The sequence below is a fragment of the Nomascus leucogenys genome, chromosome 4 (assembly GCF_006542625.1).
Source record: "Nomascus leucogenys isolate Asia chromosome 4, Asia_NLE_v1, whole genome shotgun sequence".
NCBI classification, from domain to species: Eukaryota; Metazoa; Chordata; class Mammalia; order Primates; family Hylobatidae; genus Nomascus; species Nomascus leucogenys.
The window spans coordinates 103,794,902-103,814,343 of NC_044384.1; the positions used below are offsets into that span (position 1 = coordinate 103,794,902).

Below are 19,442 nucleotides of genomic sequence, written 5' to 3' on the forward strand. Positions count from 1 at the left end.
GAGGCTGGAGCACACAGTGGAGGCAGGGTGGTGTGGGGGAATCGTTTGGAAGCAGATTGTAGACTCCTCCACATAGCCACTTAAGGAGGGGGAGCTGTAGCCTAGAGGTGGTGGACTTTATTAAGTGAGTGAGGCTCAGTTAAGCTTTTTAAAACTTTTTACTGGGCCGGGCACAGCAGCTCAAGCCTGTAATCCCAGCACTTTGGGAAGCCAAGGCAGGCAGATCACCTGAGGTTGGGAATTCAAGACCAGCCTGACCAACATGGAGAAACCCCGTCTCTATTAAAAATACAAAATTAGCCAGGCCTGGTGGTACATGCCTTAAATCCCAGCTACTCTGGAGGCTGAAGCAGGAGAATCGCTTGATCCTGGGAGGCGGAGGTTGTGGTGAGCTGAGATTGTGCCATTGCACTCCAGCCTGGGCAACAAGAATGAAACTCCGTCTCAAAAAACAAAAACCAAAAAAGAAACAACAACTTTTTATTGTGGGAATTTTCAAACACACACAAGTAGAAAAAAACAGTAAAATGAACTTGATGTACCTTTTACCCTGCCTCATTTACTATCTACATGAGCAGTCTTGGTTTATCTGTATATACCTATTCCAAGTATTTTGAAGCCAGTCCTAGATATATTATTTATTTGTTAATACTTAAGCATATAGCTGGGCGCGGTGGCTCACGCCTGTAATCCCAGCACTTTAGGAGGCTGAGGCGGGCGGATCATGAGGTCAGGAGATCGAGACCATCCTGGCTAACACGGTGGAACCCCAACTCTACTAAAAATACAAAAAACTAGCTGGGCGTGGTGGCACATGCCTGTAGTCCCAGCTACTCAGGAGGCTGATGCAGGAGAATCGCTTGAACCCGGGAGGCAGAGGTTGCAGTGAGGCAAGATCGCGCCACTGCACTCCAGCCTGGGCGACAGAGCGAGACTCCGTCTCGAAAAAAAAAAAAAAGAGGCCGGGCGCGGTGGCTCACGCTTGTAATCCCAGCACTTTGGGAGGCCGAGGCGGGCGGATCACGAGGTCAGGAGATCGAGACCAGGGTGAAACCCCGTCTCTACTAAAAATACAAAAAATTAGCCGGGCGTGGTGGCGGGCGCCCGTAGTCCCAGCTACTCGGGGAGGCTGAGGCAGGAGAATGGCGTGAACCCGGGAGGCGGAGCTTGCAGTGAGCCGAGATTGCGCCACTGCACTCCAGCCTGGGTGACAGAGCGAGACTCCGTCTCAAAAAAAAAAAAAAAAAAATGCATAAATTGATCCATATATATATATATATATATATATATATATATATAATTTTTTTCTTTTTTTTTTTTTTTTTGAGACGGAGTCTCACTCTGTCGCCCAGGCTAGAGTGCAGTGGCGCAATCTCGGCTCACTGCAAGCTCCGCCTCCCGGGTTCACGCCATTCTCCTGCCTCAGCCTCCCCGAGTAGCTGGGACTACGGGCGCCCGCCACCACGCCCGGCTAATTTTTTTTTTTGTATTTTTAGTAGAGATGGGGTTTCACCGTGGTCTCGATCCCCTGACCTCGTGATCCGCCCGCCTCGGCCTCCCAAAGTGCTGGGATTACAAGCGTGAGCCACCGCGCCCGGCCTTTTTTTTTTTTTTTTCGAGACGGAGTCTCGCTCTGTCCCTCAGGCATGAAGCTATAACACATTTAAAATCATATTTTTGTATAAATAGCTTTAACATTTCAAGTTATTTCTCTAGGATGTATTCCTAACATAGGACTCTTATGTCAGAAGCTACATCTGTTTCATGGTGTGGGCTACCTAGGGTTGGTTGGTTTGTTTGTTTTTGAGACGGAATCTCACTCTGTCACCCAGGCTGGAGTGCAGTGATGTGATAGCTCACTGCAACCTCCACCTCCCAGGTTCAAGCAATTCTCCTGTCTCAGCCTCCTGCATAGCTGGGACTACAGGCACCTGCCACCACGCCCAGTTAATTTTTTGTATTTTTAGTAGAGATGGGGTTTCACCATGTTAGCCAGGATGGTCTCGATCTCCTGACCTTGTGATCTGCCCACCTTGGCCTCCCAAAGTCCTGGGATTACAGGTGTGAGCCAATTTTTTTTTTTTTTTGAGACAAAGTCTCACTCTGTGGCCCAGGCTGGAGTGCAGTGGCGTGATCTTGGCTCACTGCAACCTCCGCCTTCTGGGCTCAATCAATTCTCCTGCCTCAGCTTCATGAGTAGCCAGGATTACAGGCGTGCACCACCATGCCCTGCTAACTTTTGGGTTTTTGTTGTTGTTGTTGTTTTAAAGACAGAGTCTCGGCCAGGCGCGGTGGCTCACACCTGTAATTGCAGCACTTTGGGAGGCTGAGGCAGGTGGATCACAAGGTCAGGAGTTCTAGACCATCCTGGCCAACATAGTGAAACCCTGAAACCCCGGCTCTACTAAAAATACAAAAATCAGCTGGGCGTGGTGGTGTGTGCCTATAATCCCACTTACTTGGAAAGCTGAGGCAGGAGAATCGCTTGAACCAGGCAGTGGGAGGTTGCAGTGAGTTGAAATCATGCCATTGGACTCCAGCCTGGTGACAAAGTGAGGTTTGGTCTCAAAAAAAAAAAAAAAAAAAAAAAAGACAGAGTCTCGCTTTGTCACCCAGGGTGGAGTGCAATGGCACGATCTCGGCTCATTGCAACCTCTGCCTCCCGGGTTCAAGAATTCTGTTTCAGCCTCCCGAGTAGCTGGGACTACAGTGCCCACCACCACACCCAGCTAATTTTTGTATTTTTTGTAGAGATGGGGTTTCACCATATTGGTCAGGCTGGTCTCGAACTCCTGACCTCAGGTGATCCACCCGCCTCAGCCTCCCAAAGTGCTGGGATTACAGGCATGAGCCACTGCGCCCAGCCTAAGTTTTGTATTTTTAGTAGAGACAGGGTCTCACCATGTTGCCCACGCTGTTCTCGAACTTCTGACCTCAAATGATCCACCCGCGTCAGCCCTCCCAAAGTGCTGGGATTACAGATGTGAGCCACTGTGCCTGGCTCATTCTTTTTTTACTGGTAATTTCCTTGATGGGTAAGCTCAGTGGTTTGTCCTAGAATCTGGATTCTTCTAATTACATCCTCATGGTTTTAATTAACATATTCTGTTGTCCCTCAATTTTCTTTAAATTTATTTGGTTTGGGTTTTTTCCCCACATGCTAGCATGACATGTAAGTAGGTAATGAGGTTTATTCTGTGAGAAATTACATTCATGTCTCATTCTTCAGTTGTCTCTTTTTTTGTGATGTTGGCAATTCCTGGACCTGTGGGTTCAGTAGGCATATGCCGTGGTAAGACTAATTCTAGCATTACTTCTTCATTTACTAGCTGGAATACATCCCTAATGTGAAACTGACTGCCCCTCAACTATTCTTTAATTGCATACTAGACAAAAGGTCAAGAGATAGAGGCTTCAAATATGGAACCCTGTCAAGAAATCTGTGGCCCTGGCCGATGCAGTGGCTCACACTTGTAATCCAAGCACTTTGGGAGGCCAAGGCAGGTGGGCTGCTTCAGCCCAGAAATTCGAGACCAGCCTGGGCCACTTGGCGAAACCCCTTCTCTACAAAAAAATGCAAAAATTAGCTGGGCATGGTGGTGTGCGCCTGTAGTCTCAGCCACTTGAGGGGCTTGAGCCTGGGAGGATCACTTGAGCCTGGGAGGTTGAGGCTGCAGTGAGCTAAGGTCATGCCTCTGCACTTCATCCTGGGCGGCAGAGTGAGACCCTGTCTCAAAACAAGAAAAAAATGTGTGGCTCTACATCTTGGTGAGGGCCCAAGCCTTGGAGAGTGACTCTGTTAACTTCTTGCAGGTGCTGTTGTGGTTACAGCTAAGATGAGCTTGTCACCATTGCTTCAAGACCCATGTTGGGTTGGTTTAAGCAGCTACCAGATCTTTGGCTGGTAAAAGTAACCTTCCCTATGCCGTCTCTTATGAGGGATAAGGATAGGGAGATGTTTGGATGAGGCCTTCATGGCTCCCTCTTCTTGAATTGGCCATTTCTTCCCCTAATAAATAACAAGATACCTTGTTTTAAACCCAGATAAAGCACTTACAATGGCGTCATCAGCACATACTTAGGAGGAGGTATCTGTGCTCTATCCTAAACTTCCATTTTGGAGATACCTATAAATATCTGTATAATGAACTATAGATTGAGGAGAAAAAAAAATTTCTATCTAGGGAAAATTGCAGACTTTTTGGAAAGATGAGACAAAGTAGAGGCTGTGTGTTTTCACAGTAGTAACTACTCTGTATGTAACTATCAAACACGTGAAGCCATTATGGTATAGTTCCTGGTGGTGTCCCTTCAAGAGATGATATGAGAAAGAGACGGATTGAAGCGAGAGCTATGCGAGGCCGTATGGAAGGCACCCTTTGAGCTGGGCATTGAAGGATGGGGAAGAAAACATAATGGATTTGCTGGGTTAGGCATGAGCCGAGTTTTACAGGCAAGACTGAGAATGGCTCTGGCAAGCTGGGGATTGTGGTAGTTATTCTGTGCCAGGCCTTGGGCTGTGGGTGCAAATAGAGAAACACTGGTGGCATTATATCTGTCCTCTGGGAACATGGTGAAGACCATATTTCCTGACACCAAAGAAAGGAAAACAGGGCTCAAGAAGATAGCTCACCATTTAATAGATTGTGGTGAAACCCACCAGAATGGTGCAACACTGCATGGAGTTGATGTGTTGGAAAGTCAGGCTCTCCCACAGTACCTACTAGAGGACAGCAGGGCCACTCACAGGAATGCTGGAATCCCCATCCAACAACTCAGAGGGCATGCATGGCTATAGACTTAAAGATGCACCACCTTTTTTTTTTTTTTTTTTTTTTTTTTGAGGTGGAGTCTCTCTGCCACCCAGGCTGGAGTGCAGTAGCGCGATCTTGGCTCACTGCAAGCTCTGCCTCCCGAGTTCATGCCATTCTCCTGCCTCAGCCTCCTGAGTAGCTGGGACTATAGGCGCCCGCCACCATGCTCAGCTAATTTTTTGTGTTTTTAGTAGAGATGGGGTTTCACTGTGTTAGCCAGGATGGTCTCGATCTCCTGACCTCGTGATCTGCCCACCTCAGCTTCCCAAAGTGCTGGGATTACAGACGAGAGCCACCATGCCCAGCCAAGATGCACCACCTTTAAATGCAAATTTTTGTATTTTTAGTAGAGATAGAGTTTCACTGTGCTGGCCAGGCTGGTCTCAAACTCCTAGCCACAGGTGATCTGCCTGCCTCAGCCTCCCAAAGTGCTGGGATTACAGGCGTGACCCACTGCACCTGGCTGGGAAAATTGTTATAACATGGATTAAGCAGGAATACTATGATTACACACACACACACACACACACACACACACACACACACTGGGAAAATTGTTATAACATGGATTAAGCAGGAATACTATGATTACACACACACACACACACACACACACCCCTCTCCTCCCCCAAGGGGAAAATGCATTAAAAAGGACTGGAAGTAAATATGTTATTTCAGGTTTCTCTGGGCAAGGAGTTGATAGGTAAGGTTTTGAGATGGAACAAAGGGGATATTTCATGAGAGTCTTGGTGCTGGTGTTTGGACCTGGTGAAATGACAGAAGAGCTGTCTGGAGCATGCATGGACAGGGTCTGCACAGAAAGGCCTGTGGGGTGTGGAAACGGTGGTTTGGTCTGGCTGGAGGTGGGGTTAGAAGTGAAGGCTGGTGGCTGGGCGTGGTGGCTCACACCTGTAATTCCAGCACTTTGGGATCCTGAGGCAGGCGGATCACCTGAGGTCGGGAGTTCGAGACCAGCCTGACCAATATGGAGAAACCCTGTCTCTACTAAAAATACAAAAAATTAGCTAGATGTGGTAGTGCACGCCTGTAATCCCAGCTACTCGGGAGGCTGAGGCAGGAGAATTGCTTGACCCCAGGAGGCGGAGGTTACAGCGAGCTGAGATCGTACCACTGTACTCCAGCCTGGGCAACAGAGCAAGACTCCATCTTTAAAAAAAAAAAAAAAAAAAAAAGCAGGGCCAGGGTGGGTCGAGGGCTCTTTTAGGTACTTAGGGAGATGACCCTGTCTTTGAACAGACTGAGATAGCAGCTTACAGAGGGAGCGAGAAACCCTGAACATGGAGAAGATTTAAAAGGTAGCATGGGGTTGGCTCTGACAGTACACCCTCTCTCTGAATGAGTCTTTTGTGTCCTTCTCCTCAGGTTCAGATTCAGAACAAGAAAGTGGACATCTCTAAGGTCTCCTCCAAGTGTGGGTCTAAGGCTAACATCAAGCACAAGCCTGGTGAGTGGCACCTCCCTTGCCCACTGGGACTCCAGGGTATGTAGTCCTGCCATGGGTCAGCTGGGCAGCCCGCTGACTGGCAAGGGTTTCATCTCTGTGCCTTTAGCATCCCATGAAGACTACCCAGGACAGCGCAGTGGAAACAACACAGTCCTCATTCTGTCAGGGAGCAGGAGTTCAGGTGCTAACCTCTAGGTGGAGGAGGAGCAGTTTCTTACAGCAGCCATCTGCACAGGCATTCTCTTGAGTACCTACTGTGTGCGTGGAACTATTGAGCTAGGCCTGGGGAAGCGGTGCACTCTGAGCTGAGAACCTGGGTTGGCTCTAAACGAGGATTACAGGAGCTACTGCTGAAGGAGCTGTATAGAGGGCAGTGTTCAGGTCCCACCTATCAGATTCAGGAGCAAAGGGTGCTCCCAACCAGTGAAGCCTCAGCCACTAGCCCTGGCAGGAGAATGGGAGGCGTTCAGCAACTTGCACTAATGCAGTTTCCTTCCAGCAACATGGTTGGCCCAGTGCCCCGTGGAAGTCGCTGTGCAGAGGGTGGGCTCTTGTCTTGGGTAGTCCCCTAGCAGCCTCGTGTCCTAGTTCCTGGGTCTACAGCAGATTTTTGGGTAGGACTGCCGCAGCAGCAGGCACACTGGCTGGCAGACCTGGTATCCCAGAAGGCTAGCCACCACAGGCCAGTTAAGGTGAAGGCAAAACTCTCTTCCCTCAGGGCAGGCGCGGTGTCTCATGCCTGTAATCCCAGCACTTTGGGAGGCCAAGGCGGGTGGATCACTTGAGGTCAGGAGTTTGAGACCAGCCTGGCCAACATGGTGAAACCCTGTCTCTACTAAAAATACAAAAACTAGCCAGGTGTGGTGGCGCATGCCTTTGGAGAATTGCTTGAACCCAGGAGGCAGAGACTGCAGTGAGGCGAGAGTGTGGCACTGCACTCTAGCCTGAGCAACAGAGCGAAATTCTGTCTCCAAAAAGAAAAAAAAAACTCCCTTTCCCTCTCAGCGAAGAGTGTGATCCGGTTTAGAATGTGTTCTATTTAGAAAGATCAAAACAGGCCGGGCGCGGTGGCTCACGCTTGTAATCCCAGCACTTTGGGAGGCCGAGGCGGGCGGATCACGAGGTCAGGAGATCGAGACCACGGTGAAACCCCATCTCTACTAAAAATACAAAAAAATTAGCCGGGCGTGGTGGCGGGCGCCTGTAGTCCCAGCTACTCGGAGAGGCTGAGGCAGGAGAATGGCGTGAACCCGGGAGGCGGAGCTTGCAGTGAGCCGAGATTGCGCCACTGCACTCCAGCCTGGGCCACAGAGCGAGACTCTGTCTCAAAAAAAAAAAAAGATCAAAACAGTTCTGTCCTTAACTAACCATTTTTTTCCCCTTTTATCTGGGAAATCTCCTATGAGATACTTCCTTCTCTAATGACACTGAGTCACTTGGGGTCTAGTTTTTGCCAGGGCTGGGTTTCCCAATATGGGACACCGGGAGACCTCGGCCAGAAGCTGTGCGTGGAGGTCTGCCATGTGAGCTGAGAGGAGATGGAAAAACAGGAGAAGGGGCCCAAGGGGAGCCACGCTGCTGGGTGCGGGAGGGGCTGGGTACTCTTTGAGGGTAGTTTGTCCCGCACCCCTCCCCTTGGTCTCATGGGCACACTCTGGCCAGTGAGCTCTGAACCCTGGGCATGAGTTCAGACCACCTTCCCTCCCCGTCCTAGCCTGAGGTCACTAGATCCTGGGCCTGCCTTGGTCCATGTCTTTCCTTCCTCGGTGCACAGCCTCGGGGTCACTCTCTCCTTTTTATCATTCCTTCTTTTTGCTAGAGTGTGATACAGTTAGGGGCTCAGACAATTTTCACAACCTGTCCCTGTCAATCAACAGATTGGTGGTAACTCTGGGTGAGTCCCTTCTCTTTTGCAGCATCAGTTTTACCGGCTGTGAAGCAGGGACCGTGGCCATGATGACAGGGCATTCATGAGAATTCAGTGAGGCTGTGCCTGAGAAGCACTGCATGGCCCAGTTAGCGGGAGGGCATTCCCACACGGAGTAGAGAAGCAGAGGCTTCGCCCCGGAGGCTGTGCTCGGAGCCCCAGGCCTGCCCAAGCCTAGCCTGCAGCTTGGTGGCTGTGGCATGGGGTGGTGGAAGGGGTGGCATGGGGTGGTGGAAGGGGTGGCATGGGGTGGTGGAAGGGGTGGCATGGGGTGGTGGAAGGGATGGCGTTCCTTCTCTTGGAGGTATTCCCACTGGCTGGACGGAGAGATTGTCTTAGCCTCACTGTGATAAGAGAAGCCCTCTTTAGACAAACATGTTCACTGTTCTTCGTTTGCCACCCAGAAGCAGGTCACATCTTTCTCATTTCTAGATTGGGCATATCACTAGTCCTGGTTTTGCCTGCAGGGATATTCCTCTGCCACCTTAGGTGACCAGTTCCTTTGTGGTTCTAGGTGGAGGAGATGTCAAGATTGAAAGTCAGAAGTTGAACTTCAAGGAGAAGGCCCAGGCCAAGGTGGGATCCCTCGATAATGTGGGCCACCTACCTGCAGGAGGTGCCGTGAAGGTAACGAGTGGGTCACTGGGGAGACACAGCTGGGGAGAGGTGGGAACTATGCAGCTAGGGTTAGGGTCCTCACAGGTAGGCACCTGTCACCGCCCCTCAGTCTCTTCAGGAGTCATGTCTTCACCCACACCATTGCTGTTTTCCCATCATGTATCATCAGTCCTGACCGAGGCAGAAGTGAAGAGGCCCCAGCCCAGCCACCCCTCACCTGTCAGCTGGAGGCAGAACCTTGCTCCTGAGAGCCATGGCCTTCCTAATTGAGCCCATGCAGCCACTTGAGAAGGCCACGGGCTGGGACACAGACCACCCCCAGGCGAGCGGGGGTTCTGCACCACACAGTTCTCCCCGGCTGTCTCACGCGAGGGGAATGTGGGTTCCCGCCCCATGTCAGGCTCCGCTCCTGGGCTGGGAGCAGGACAGCACATTCTTAACTGCCAGTGACAGCAGGCTGCCTGGGGCCTCCCTCTGCAGGGCCTGGCTGGGGCCTCCCTGTGCAGGGCTCTGAGACAGAGCTCAAGTGGCAGAGGTTCCCATCCTCGCGACCGGCTGGGCCTCTTCTCCCTTCCCTCTCTCCTCTCTCCTCCCTTCCTCCTTCCACAGTACTGTGAGACCTCTTGTGTGCCAAGATGCTGTCTGTCCTTTGTTCCATGTCATCTGTGGGTGGGGGGCCCATGAGGGGCGTCTTGCAGACCCCGAGCACAAGGATGGCTGCTGCTGCTCGGGTTCAGGTGCGCAGGGGAGAGGGGCCAGGAGCCACTGCCCTGGGCTTTCCCTTCCATCTCTGCTCCCCAGTGCCAGCCACTGCCCAGCCTGTCCCCTGTCCCATCCTCTCCTGATGCTCTGACTGAAGCCTTGATCAGCTTCCAGGAACATCTCGGCGGGGTCCTTGCTGCCACAGGCTCTCAGTTCGTGCCCCCCACACCTAGTGAGGATGCCGTTCTCGCACCCGTCTCAGTGGGGCGTTAACTTGGCTTTAGTCTCTTGTCCAAGGACACAGCGAGCGAGTGTGGACCAGGATTCACATCTGGGCTTTGTGTTCTTTTCCTTATTCATATTATATCCCTTTCTTTATTAGTTCTGGAATTATTGTTTTTAATCGAGGCCTATTTCTCGCTATGCGGATTAGAAACCACTTCTCCCTTGTCACTTTTTGGGTGTTTGGTGACACAGGCTTTCCAGCTCCCCAGTGGCCTCTTGCAGCTGTTCTCTCTTCTCTGCCTTCCTTACACTGAGTGTTCCATGTCCGCCAAATGTCCTCCTCCTATGAAGCCCTCCAGGCCTCCACAGTCTCCCTGGGTTATACCTCCTTGGACACCTTCTTTCTGCCTCCCATGGACCCCTGATCCCAGAATGGTGCCCAGCACAGACAAGGCCTCAGCACCTGTGTTCCTGACCAGACAGACGTGCAGGCAGGGCTGCCCGGGAGCTACTGAGGACCGCACTCTGTGTGCAGGGGGTGGCCTGGGTTCAGGGAGGGTTTGGGAGGGTGGGCTGCACCCTTCGGGGGGCTACCCTTCAGGCTTGTTGCTCACTATTGTCATGGCTACTTATTTGGTACCAGCCTGAGGCCTGGCACCTCTGCCCTCAGAGAGGCTTCATCAGAGCCTCACATGCCACAGAGGGGCTCTGAGAGTGTGTCACTGGCCCAGCTACTCCTGACCCTCGGGAGTCAGTCTCCCAGGTGAGGTGGGGTGGGTGGGGCCGGGGCACCTGCCTGGGATTCTCCAAGCGACTTTGCCTTGAGCCAGTGGGTGCCGGGGCAGCACGGGTGGGGGCTGTGTGTGAAATCCACCACCATCACCCCATCCCACTCCCCCCTGCAACTGACCCTGCACTGTCTCCCCCACTGTTTCATTGTAGACTGAGGGCGGTGGCAGCGAGGCTCCTCTGTGTCCGGGTCCCCCTGCTGGGGAGGAGCCGGCCATCTCTGAGGCAGCGCCTGAAGCTGGCGCCCCCACTTCAGCCAGTGGCCTCAATGGCCACCCCACCCTGTCAGGGGGTGGTGACCAAAGGGAGGCCCAGACCTTGGACAGCCAGATCCAGGAGACAAGTAAGTGGCTGGGCTCGGCCTAAGGGCCAGCCAGGGGCCCTGCCACCGGCCGCAAATTGAAACTCCTTTTTGACTAGAGTGTGGCCTAAATTTTAACGAAGTAACCTTTTATTTTCCAGGCATCTAATGATGACATTCTGGTCTCGTCTTCCGTCTCCCCCGTGTTCCCCTCTTGTCTCCCCTGTTCCCCTCTCCCTTCCCTCCTCCCATGTCACTGCAGATTGAGACCTACAGGCTGACGTTCCGGGCAAACGCCAGGGCCCGCACCGACCACGGGGCCGACATTGTCTCCCGCCCCCCACACTTCCCTGGCGGCCCCAACTCGGGCTCCCAGGTCCTTGGCCCCCTTTCCCGGGCTGTCCACTAGACCAGTGAGCGCTTGGGCGCCACGCTGGGCGGCCCGCCAGGCTCGCCTTCCCTCCTGCTTTGCGTGCCGGGGCAGCAGCAGCCCCACCCCACACTTCCTCTCACTCCCCAGCCCGGGCCCAGCTCCCTGCTTTGGTCTTGCCCCATCACTGCGCCACTGCTCCGTGGAGGAGGTTGGGAGGGGGTTGGGGTGGTTGAGGCTAAGTTGGGATCTAGGAGAGGAGAACCAGATTCCACCCTCATCTTTGGTTCTTTGGTCCAAACCCAAAAGAAACTGACATGCCCTCCCTCCTCCCTGGATCTACCTAGAGGGAAGAGTGGAGGTGGACTCCGAGTGGTGACAGGACGCTGTCCATGGAGCTTAAGCCACTGCCTCTCCCTTTGGCCCCACAAATGCACCCCCCCATGCAGGTGGTGTCAGGCCCTTCTTGCTGCCCTGCCCCAAGTTGGGGGTCAGTGCTGCCTGTCCCCATGCTTAACATACCCTCCTAGCTGCTATCACATTTTTGTTTTGTCCTTTTATTTTTTTCTAATAACCTAAAAACTGGCGAAATAGTTCTGCAGGTTGAAGCCATGTCTACATGAAAGTCCTCAGTAAGTGTTAGAGGGAACAGGGTGGAGAGATCCTTATGCCACCCCCGCTGGAGGATGTGGGCAGTTTAGGGCCCTGGAGGTGGTGCGGCAGGGAAGAGGGGTGCAGAGGCTGTGGCTGGTGAGCTGGTCAGGCACACAAGGGGCTCTCGGAGCGTGGACTGGTTGGTTTTGCCATTTTGTTGTGTGTATGCTGCTTTTCTTTTCTAACCAAGAGGCTGGTTTTGGCATCTCTGTCCCATTCCCTGGGATCTGGTGGTCAGCCCTAGGATACAAAGCCAGGGCTGGAGAACAAGAAAGGGCCAGGAGATGGAATTCCTTCAGGCCGGCACCCGCACCCTAGGACATGCAAGCCCTCATGTCCAGGGGAGCCTCATGCAGATAGTAGGAAATCAGGTCTGGAAATTTAAAAATAAAAGGCATGAGACTAAGGCCATCTGCTTCCCTTAGGCTCTAACTGGAGAGGGAGGGAGGAGAGGCGAGGCCCACAGAGGGCATCCCAGCTAGGCTGCAGTGAGGAGAAATCCCGGGAACTGTATTGACAAAGATTCTTATTGCACTTGTATTTTTTGTATTAAAGTTTGCATGGTTTCTAATAAAGGATTCAAACGTAAGTTTGTAGTGAAATGGCCTGGGAGATTCCAAGGGCTTCTCTGGAGAGGGATTGGATGCAGTGTAGATTTGCCTCTGAGGAGGCTGCCCCAGACTTGGCCTCCTCAGGCCCCCTCCTGACCTTCTCTGGTCCTGGCATCCCTTGGAGCTGGAGAAGGTAGGGGTCTTGACCTAGGTTTAGATTTGATCTCCATGTGCAGGGAGGCTGTTCTGGGCCTGACAGGTCCTCCTGCTTTCTGAGGTAGCAGTGCCTTGTGGAGGTTTGACACCATGTCCCTAGCTCCCCAAGCACACACCAGGAAACTGTAGGGGCTCACGGAGGAAGTGCTGCCTGGGCCAGGGGGACCAGCTTTCCTCCGTAGAGACCATGTGCAGAACACTTCCGCTGTGCCCAGAACATGAAGGAGCCAGTGTTTTGTCAGCAGGAGGAAGGGCCTGCTGGGATGAAAGTGGGAAGGAAACAGGGTTGGGTAGTCAGGAGACACCCCAGGGGCAACAGCACAGGCCCAGAGTACCTGCTGCCTCCACTGCGCCTGTCCTGGGGTCATGAGGATGCTGAGGTTGACGACAGGTTCCAGGTCCTTTCACTCCTTTGGCCAAGGGTTGGGGGTAGGTGGCCCAAGTGGTAGTGCTCTCTAGGTAGACAGCAGGAGTGGTCAGAGTTCCCTCGAAGGATCCTGCACACCAGAGCACCTGAGAAGGCCGGGACCAGAGGCCCTGTGTGATGTGTACTCCGCAGCCGTTTGGGGTGGGACATTTCTGTACTTCTCGATTTGCTTATGGCTCAGCCATTACCTGTGTCAGTCTGTGATTCTGTTGTAACAGTTTTAAGAGTAAATAAAGCTGCCTGATGTCCCATCACGCAGGCTCTGTGCTTGTGTCTCGGTCTGCATCTACCTCCCTGATCCTCCTGCCCTCAGCTCAGCCCCTCAGCTGTGAACTTGTGGATGTGGACACGGGAAGGACCACTGTGCCACATAGCCCTGGGCCTCTGCTACCTGCGGAACTCTCCCCCAGTCTGCCTGATAAAGGGCTACTTGACACTTACTTACTTACTTACTGTCCAAAACTACAAGGACAGTGACAGTTCTGACAGGCTTCCTGTGGTGGGTACCCAGAGCAGCAGCTGTGCCAGGGGACTGGGCTGGTTAACAGCACGGCTGCTTCGTGCTCTTGGCGAAGGGAGGAGGTTCTAACCCCCTTCTCTCTCTCTTAAGACTTGGGGCCACAGCCAGCCCCTGTCCCCCAACAATAAACATCTCACTCTCTCTTCTCTCTACCTTCCTCCTTCCTCTTTGGGGAACCACGGCCCAGTGTATGGAGGCCCTGAGAGAGGAGCCCCTAGTGGACAGCAGTGGTCACAAGGGATAAATAGAACTTTATTTTAAATAAACATTTGCACTCTGTACACAGCCCCAGCAGAAGCAGGGCTCAGTCATCAGCTGTCTTGCGCACATCAAAGCTGCCACAGGGTCCTCGCAGCAGCTCTGCCAGTAGCGCAAGCAGCTGCCCGTGCTCCTCCTGTACACTGGGGGGAAGTGCTGCCAGCTCGCTGCGCAAGCTCCTCTCCACCATGCGGCCCAGGGCCCGCCGCAGCTCCTTCAGCAGCCGCACGGTACGCGAGTCACCCTCCAGCCGCAGCAGGTCACTGTCGCTCAGTGAGATGGTGGCCCGGCGCCCGTCATCTGAGGGAACGGAAAAGATGGTGGGGAACTGTGGTGAGGCCAGGCCCCGGAGGAGCAGCTGCAGAGCGGGGTGGGCGGGAGGCCTGCAGGCACCCACCACGGATGTGCACATCCCCGTCGGTCAGGAGCAGCACAGCTAGCGGGTGCACCTGAGAGGAGTCCCGGACGAAGACGCTGCCGTTGGACTTGACTGCCATGAAATACGTCAGCCATCGGCTCCGTAACCGTGTGGCCTCCCTAGGGAACACAGGGCTGGTGAGGCCACCCTTTTGGACCATCCCAGCTGCCCCATCCAGGCCTGCATGCCCTCACCTGTTAATGGTCGACTTGTGCAGCAGGATGTTGCCTGATTTGGTCCTATATGTGACGCTGTTGGGCTTGAACTTCCCCTGCCGGGTGACTTTGCCCTGCCTCACCTGCAGGGATGGAGGAAAAGACGGGTGGGGCTGAGCAAGGAGCTGCAGACAGGGAAAGAGGCTGGGACCTGGTGAACTCCACTCCCTCCCAGAGGCAACACCTGGATGAGGTTGGGGTAGAGGCCGGCCATCAGCACGCCCTTCACCAGCTCCTCCTCCTCACTATACTCGTTGCACTGGGCGGAGGCCAGGGTGCAGTCCGAGGGTTTCCCCACCAGGAAGGCCTCATAAATGTTCTCTGAGAACTGCTTGATGAGTCCTAGGGAGACAGAATGTGCAGTGAACCTACAGCCCCTAGCCACAGGCTGGGGGTGACAGAAGCTCAGTGGGGGTGGGAGGGGCTCAGGAGAGCAGGTGTGGGCCCGGCTGACCGTGGATGAAGCGCAGGCTGGGTGCGTAGAGCAGGTTTTCCTCCAGGTAATTCTCCCGGGAGCTGCGGTCCTGCCAACGCAGCACCTCCTCCCAGCCGGCGACAGCCCGCACAAAGGCCAGGTGGTCACTGCCGCTGTCGTGGCTCAACAGTGCTTTCACCTGGGAGGGGAGAAGAGGGCAGCCGGGTCACAGGCAGGGGCTAGACAACGCCCCCTCAAACAGCAGGGGGTGGACAGCTCCAGGAAGGAACCAGGACTGACCTTGTCCACCTCTGCCCGGTTCTGTAGGCTGCTGCTGAAGGGGTCCCGGGTGAGGCAGGAAACGACCACCAGTAGTGGGTGCAGGCAACGGAAGATGGCAGCCAACACAATGGCCTTGGCCAGCCGGGGGTCGGTGGAGATGTGAGCCAGGCGCTGCCCCAGGGTGGTCAGGTACTCTCGCTGGTCCAGCACCCCTGCAACGGCTCAGCTGTCAGTACCACCCTCGAGAGCCACTCCCCAGCCCAGCCCAGCCCAGCCCCCAACGTACCAATCTCCTGGAGCAAGATCACAGCCTCGTCCACTGCCTTGATGTTTGGACTGTCCACAGCCTTGGACAGGAACTCCACCGCCTATGACAGAGCCAGAGCCCGCCATGAGCCTGCCTCCCACCTGCCTGGTCCCCAGGCCAGCCCCCGCCCCGCCCCGCCCCGCCGCACCGTCTTCTCAGGCATGTGGATTTTTGCTTGCAGCACCAGGTTCTCGAGAGGTGTGCGCAGGATCTCTGGCACTTGGAAAGGGACCATTTTCTCCAGCCGGCTTCGAGGGAACAAGTGGTAGGCAAAGCCGGACTGGCAGCGGCCTGCCCGGCCCCGGCGCTGGATCACATTGGCTCTTGACACCCACACTGTCTCCAGGCAGGACACCTGGAGGAGGGGGCAGGTAAGCAGCACACAGATGCCACTTCCTCAGTGCTTCCCCACTCCCTGAGTAACCCTCACCAGCCCCCCACGTCAGGAACACTGAGACCCCACAAGCGTGGCCTTCTGAAGACACACAAAGCAGGTCTAAGGTAGATCTGGGCTGGGGACCACCTCGAAACGGAGTCCCTCCCCCAGTGGTTGGCCGGGCCCAGGAGGTAGGCGCCACCTTGGTCTTCAGGTCATAGCGTTCTTCCTTGTGCAGCCCACTGTCCACCACATGCACAATGTCATTGATTGTGATGGAAGTCTCAGCAATGTTGGTGGCCAAGACAATCTTGCGCACCCCAACTGGAGGCTGCTGGAATATGGCCTTCTGATCCATCATGGGGATGTTGGAGTGCACTGGCGGGCAAGACACACACTGGTTATGGGCACTGCTTCCACCAGAATTCCCCCCTGGAATGTGGGCAGGGCAAGGATTTTGACCCCATTTTGATGAAACAGGTGCAGATAAACACTATGCCCAGTGAAAAGTGCCACAGCTTGGTCAGAAACCAGGACCCCGGGAGTCCCAGTTGGGTCATTCCCTAGGACAGAGGTCAGGCTGGTTTCCAAAGGTCCCTGGTCCCTCCGCCGGGGCTCTCACCTGGCAGGATGAGGTACTTGCTCTCGTGCATGCCCAAGGCCTCCTGGAGGCGCTGCTGCACTCCTTTGATCTCCTGCCACCCAGGCAGGAAGCACAGGATCCCACCTGTAAAGGAGCCCTGGGGCATGAGCCAGCTGCTGCTGCAAACGTGGCCAGGGCTAGCATGGGACAGATGGGGAGGCACCCACCTGGTTCCCCACGAGCATCGATGTGCAGAACCAGATCAGTCACAAGGTCCAAATCGAGTGCGCATTCATCCTCAGACTGGGGTGGGGGAAGAGAGGCCACAGTCACAGCCCCGGGGTAAGGGGTCATGCCAAGGACACAGCCACCTGACTCAGTGAGACGGAGCCGCTTGACATCAACTCTAATCCTCACATGCGTGCCACGCAGGCAGGGTTAGTCCCCAGTTTCTATCAAGGAAACCGAGGATTGGGGAGGGTAACTTGCCCCAGGCCACCAAGCCCCAGGGCCAGGGAGGAGGGGCATCCACGGAGGAAAGGCCAGGAGCCTCGGGTGGGATGGGGGTGTCCCTCACCTCATGGTGCCGGTGCCGGTGCAGGTACTGGTGCTTGCCCAACTTGGCCAGGATGTCCTCCAGGTAGTGCTCCTTGACTGGGTACATGAAGCCAGGCACCTTGATGACGGGGCAGCCACCAAAGTATCGGGAGAAGCGCTCATTGTCCCCTGTGGCACTCATGAGCACCAGCCGCAGGGCCGGGTTGAGCCGCTGCAGGCCCTTGAGCAGGATCAGCAGAAAGTCTGTGTTCACATCCCGCTCATGCACCTCATCCACGATGACGTGGCTCACGCCCTCCAGGCTGGGGTTGCTCTGCAGCTTACGCAGCAGGATACCCACAGTGCAGAAGAGCAGGGCCCCGCCTCGGGCTGGGGGCTTACTTTCCAACCGCACCTGGAAGCCCACGTTCCGCCGCAGGGAGGGGCCCAGTTCGTGGCTGACCCGCTGTGCCACAGACACAGCAGAGATGCGGCGAGGTTGGGTGATGATCACATTGCAGCGGGCACCGCGGCCCTCGGTCACATAGCGTTCCAGCAACAGCTGGGGGATGCGCGTGGTCTTCCCACAGCCCGTGTCCCCAGAGATGACCACCACTGGGTGCTGCTCAATGGCATTGAGGATGGTGTCCCGATGTGGGTCCACAGGTAGCTGGGGGGCCTCCTGCCAGACCGGCCCTCGCCGCCGCCACAGTTCTAGCAGACTCTGGCTGAGACGTACCTCCTCTGCTTCCAACAGGGGCACATAGGGCTTGCCTGTGATAGGGTCACTCAGAGGCCCTGAGTCCTTGCCCAAGGGCAAGATGTCATCACTCTGCAGCCGGAGTTCTGGGGTGATCCATGAACTCTCCACAGGGTACTGGAGGGCAGGGAGGCAAGCAAAACAATGAAAAAGAAATTCCTCATTCACACACAACCAGCCACTCTGCAGGATTCGCCTGGGTCAGATGTTGTGGCCCAACCCGCTGGGCAGAGGATTAATTTAGTCCATGACTGCCCCGGGATCCTTGTGGGCAAGACTGGGCTGCTCAGGCCACGGGGCTCCCAGGCCCCAATCTCAGTGAAGAGAATGGGGAGGTACTACTGCCTGTCGCAGGTGGAGGCCTTCAGTCTGGAGAGATGGAGGCAGACTACAGGGAGCAGGGGGTGGTGAGGGATGCAGGGCCTCTTACATGGTTCAGGAAGGTCTCTATCTTGCGGAGGATGGGTTCGGGCACCTGGATGGTGCACGGTCGGCGCTGGGTCTCGCCCAGCTCACGCAAAGAGGCCAGGTTATACATGGCGTGTGTAAGCGGTTCGTTGTTCCTGTCCACCAGGCCCAGGCTCTGCAGGGGGACATGCAAGACTCAGTTTATGCTCTGGGGCTCCCCAAAAACCAGCCCAGACAAGCTCAGGAGCTCCAAGGCAGAAGCTGTGCCAAGTAATCTCTAAGAGATTTTGGATTTTGGCTGACATGGTGATGGAGGGAGAAATTATGAACTAGGAAAATGCAAACTTACCAAAATAAACGTTTTAAAAAATGAACTAAAGTTAATTCAGGCCGGGCGCGGTGGCTCACACCAGTAATCCCAGCACTTTGGGAGGCCGAGGCAGGCAAATCACCTGACGTCAGGGGTTCGAGACCAGCCTGGCTAACATGGTGAAACCCCGTCTCTACTAAAAATACAAAAATTAGCCAGGCGGGTGGGCCGGCACCTATAGTCCCAGCTACTAGGGAGGCTGAGGCACGAGAATCGCCTGAACTCTGGAGACAGAGGTTGCAGTGAGCCGAGATCGTGACGGTGCACTCCAGCCTGGGTGACAGAGCGAGACTCTGTCTCAAAGAAAATAATAATAAAGTTAATTCAAGAAAAGCTAAACCTGACATGTCACAGCAGAACAGCCCTATGTCTGGAGAAGGCCCTGAGGAGAAACTGCTCGCTGTGCGGCTACAGCCCCCCCAATACCACAATAGGCCACTGTCACCTCTGTGAATTCCCGACATATACTCTCAGACCAGCCAGGCCAGGCCCTCAATGCTAGAACGCACCCCACAGACTCCCTCTTCCTTTGCTGCCTCATCAAAGCCTTCCTCCCCCAATCCTTCCATCCTGCCTCCCAGTCCCTACATGGCACCTGACCCATCTGTGACCCCATCATATACAGACGCACGTGGAATTTCCTGTAAATATCGATTATAATGCAACTTGATCAAACAAGCTACTGGAAGGAAAACGCTGTGTCTTACCTCCCTACATACCTAAAGCCACCTCACCAGAGATAAAACATGGCATTCCAATACCTCAGGCACACGGGTAAAACTAGTCTTGTGTTCCTGTCACCTCTAATGGCTGGACTCTGCTCACCCTTCGGAGCCCAGATCAAACATTACCTCCTTAAAGAAGTCTTCCCCCAACAGGGGCCAACCCCCTGCCTCTGGACATGCTGGAACCATCAGCTATAAGGACCTAAAGG

General features: G+C 54.6%; 2 protein-coding genes across 23 annotated transcripts in view; one reads left to right on the plus strand and one right to left on the minus strand.

The window, feature by feature from the left end:
• MAP4 (microtubule associated protein 4) overlaps nt 1-13,313 on the plus strand; it is a 238,383-nt gene extending 225,070 nt beyond the window's left edge. For 10 of the 16 annotated variants that reach the window (XM_030811887.1, XM_030811893.1, XM_030811895.1 and 7 more), the window contains 4 exons: nt 6,198-6,279; nt 8,721-8,833; nt 10,694-10,883; nt 11,003-13,313. In XM_030811887.1, coding sequence (XP_030667747.1) covers nt 6,198-6,279; nt 8,721-8,833; nt 10,694-10,883; nt 11,003-11,010 — 393 coding nt within the window. In that variant the 3' untranslated portion in view covers nt 11,011-13,313. The remainder of the gene's footprint in view (nt 1-6,197; nt 6,280-8,720; nt 8,834-10,693; nt 10,884-11,002) is intronic. The other 6 variants (XM_030811889.1, XM_030811896.1, XM_030811891.1 and 3 more) reach the window with 2 other exon arrangements.
• A 497-nt stretch (nt 13,314-13,810) lies between these two features.
• DHX30 (DExH-box helicase 30) overlaps nt 13,811-19,442 on the minus strand; it is a 46,873-nt gene continuing 41,241 nt past the window's right edge. For all 7 annotated transcript variants that reach the window (XM_030811883.1, XM_030811882.1, XM_030811880.1 and 4 more), the window contains 13 exons: nt 18,161-18,313; nt 17,011-17,847; nt 16,661-16,736; nt 16,473-16,577; nt 16,053-16,228; nt 15,623-15,829; nt 15,454-15,535; nt 15,186-15,379; nt 14,925-15,084; nt 14,655-14,812; nt 14,450-14,553; nt 14,235-14,374; nt 13,811-14,137 (listed from right to left, as the gene is read on the minus strand). In XM_030811883.1, coding sequence (XP_030667743.1) covers nt 13,884-14,137; nt 14,235-14,374; nt 14,450-14,553; nt 14,655-14,812; nt 14,925-15,084; nt 15,186-15,379; nt 15,454-15,535; nt 15,623-15,829; nt 16,053-16,228; nt 16,473-16,577; nt 16,661-16,736; nt 17,011-17,847; nt 18,161-18,313 — 2,646 coding nt within the window. In that variant the 3' untranslated portion in view covers nt 13,811-13,883. The remainder of the gene's footprint in view (nt 14,138-14,234; nt 14,375-14,449; nt 14,554-14,654; nt 14,813-14,924; nt 15,085-15,185; nt 15,380-15,453; nt 15,536-15,622; nt 15,830-16,052; nt 16,229-16,472; nt 16,578-16,660; nt 16,737-17,010; nt 17,848-18,160; nt 18,314-19,442) is intronic.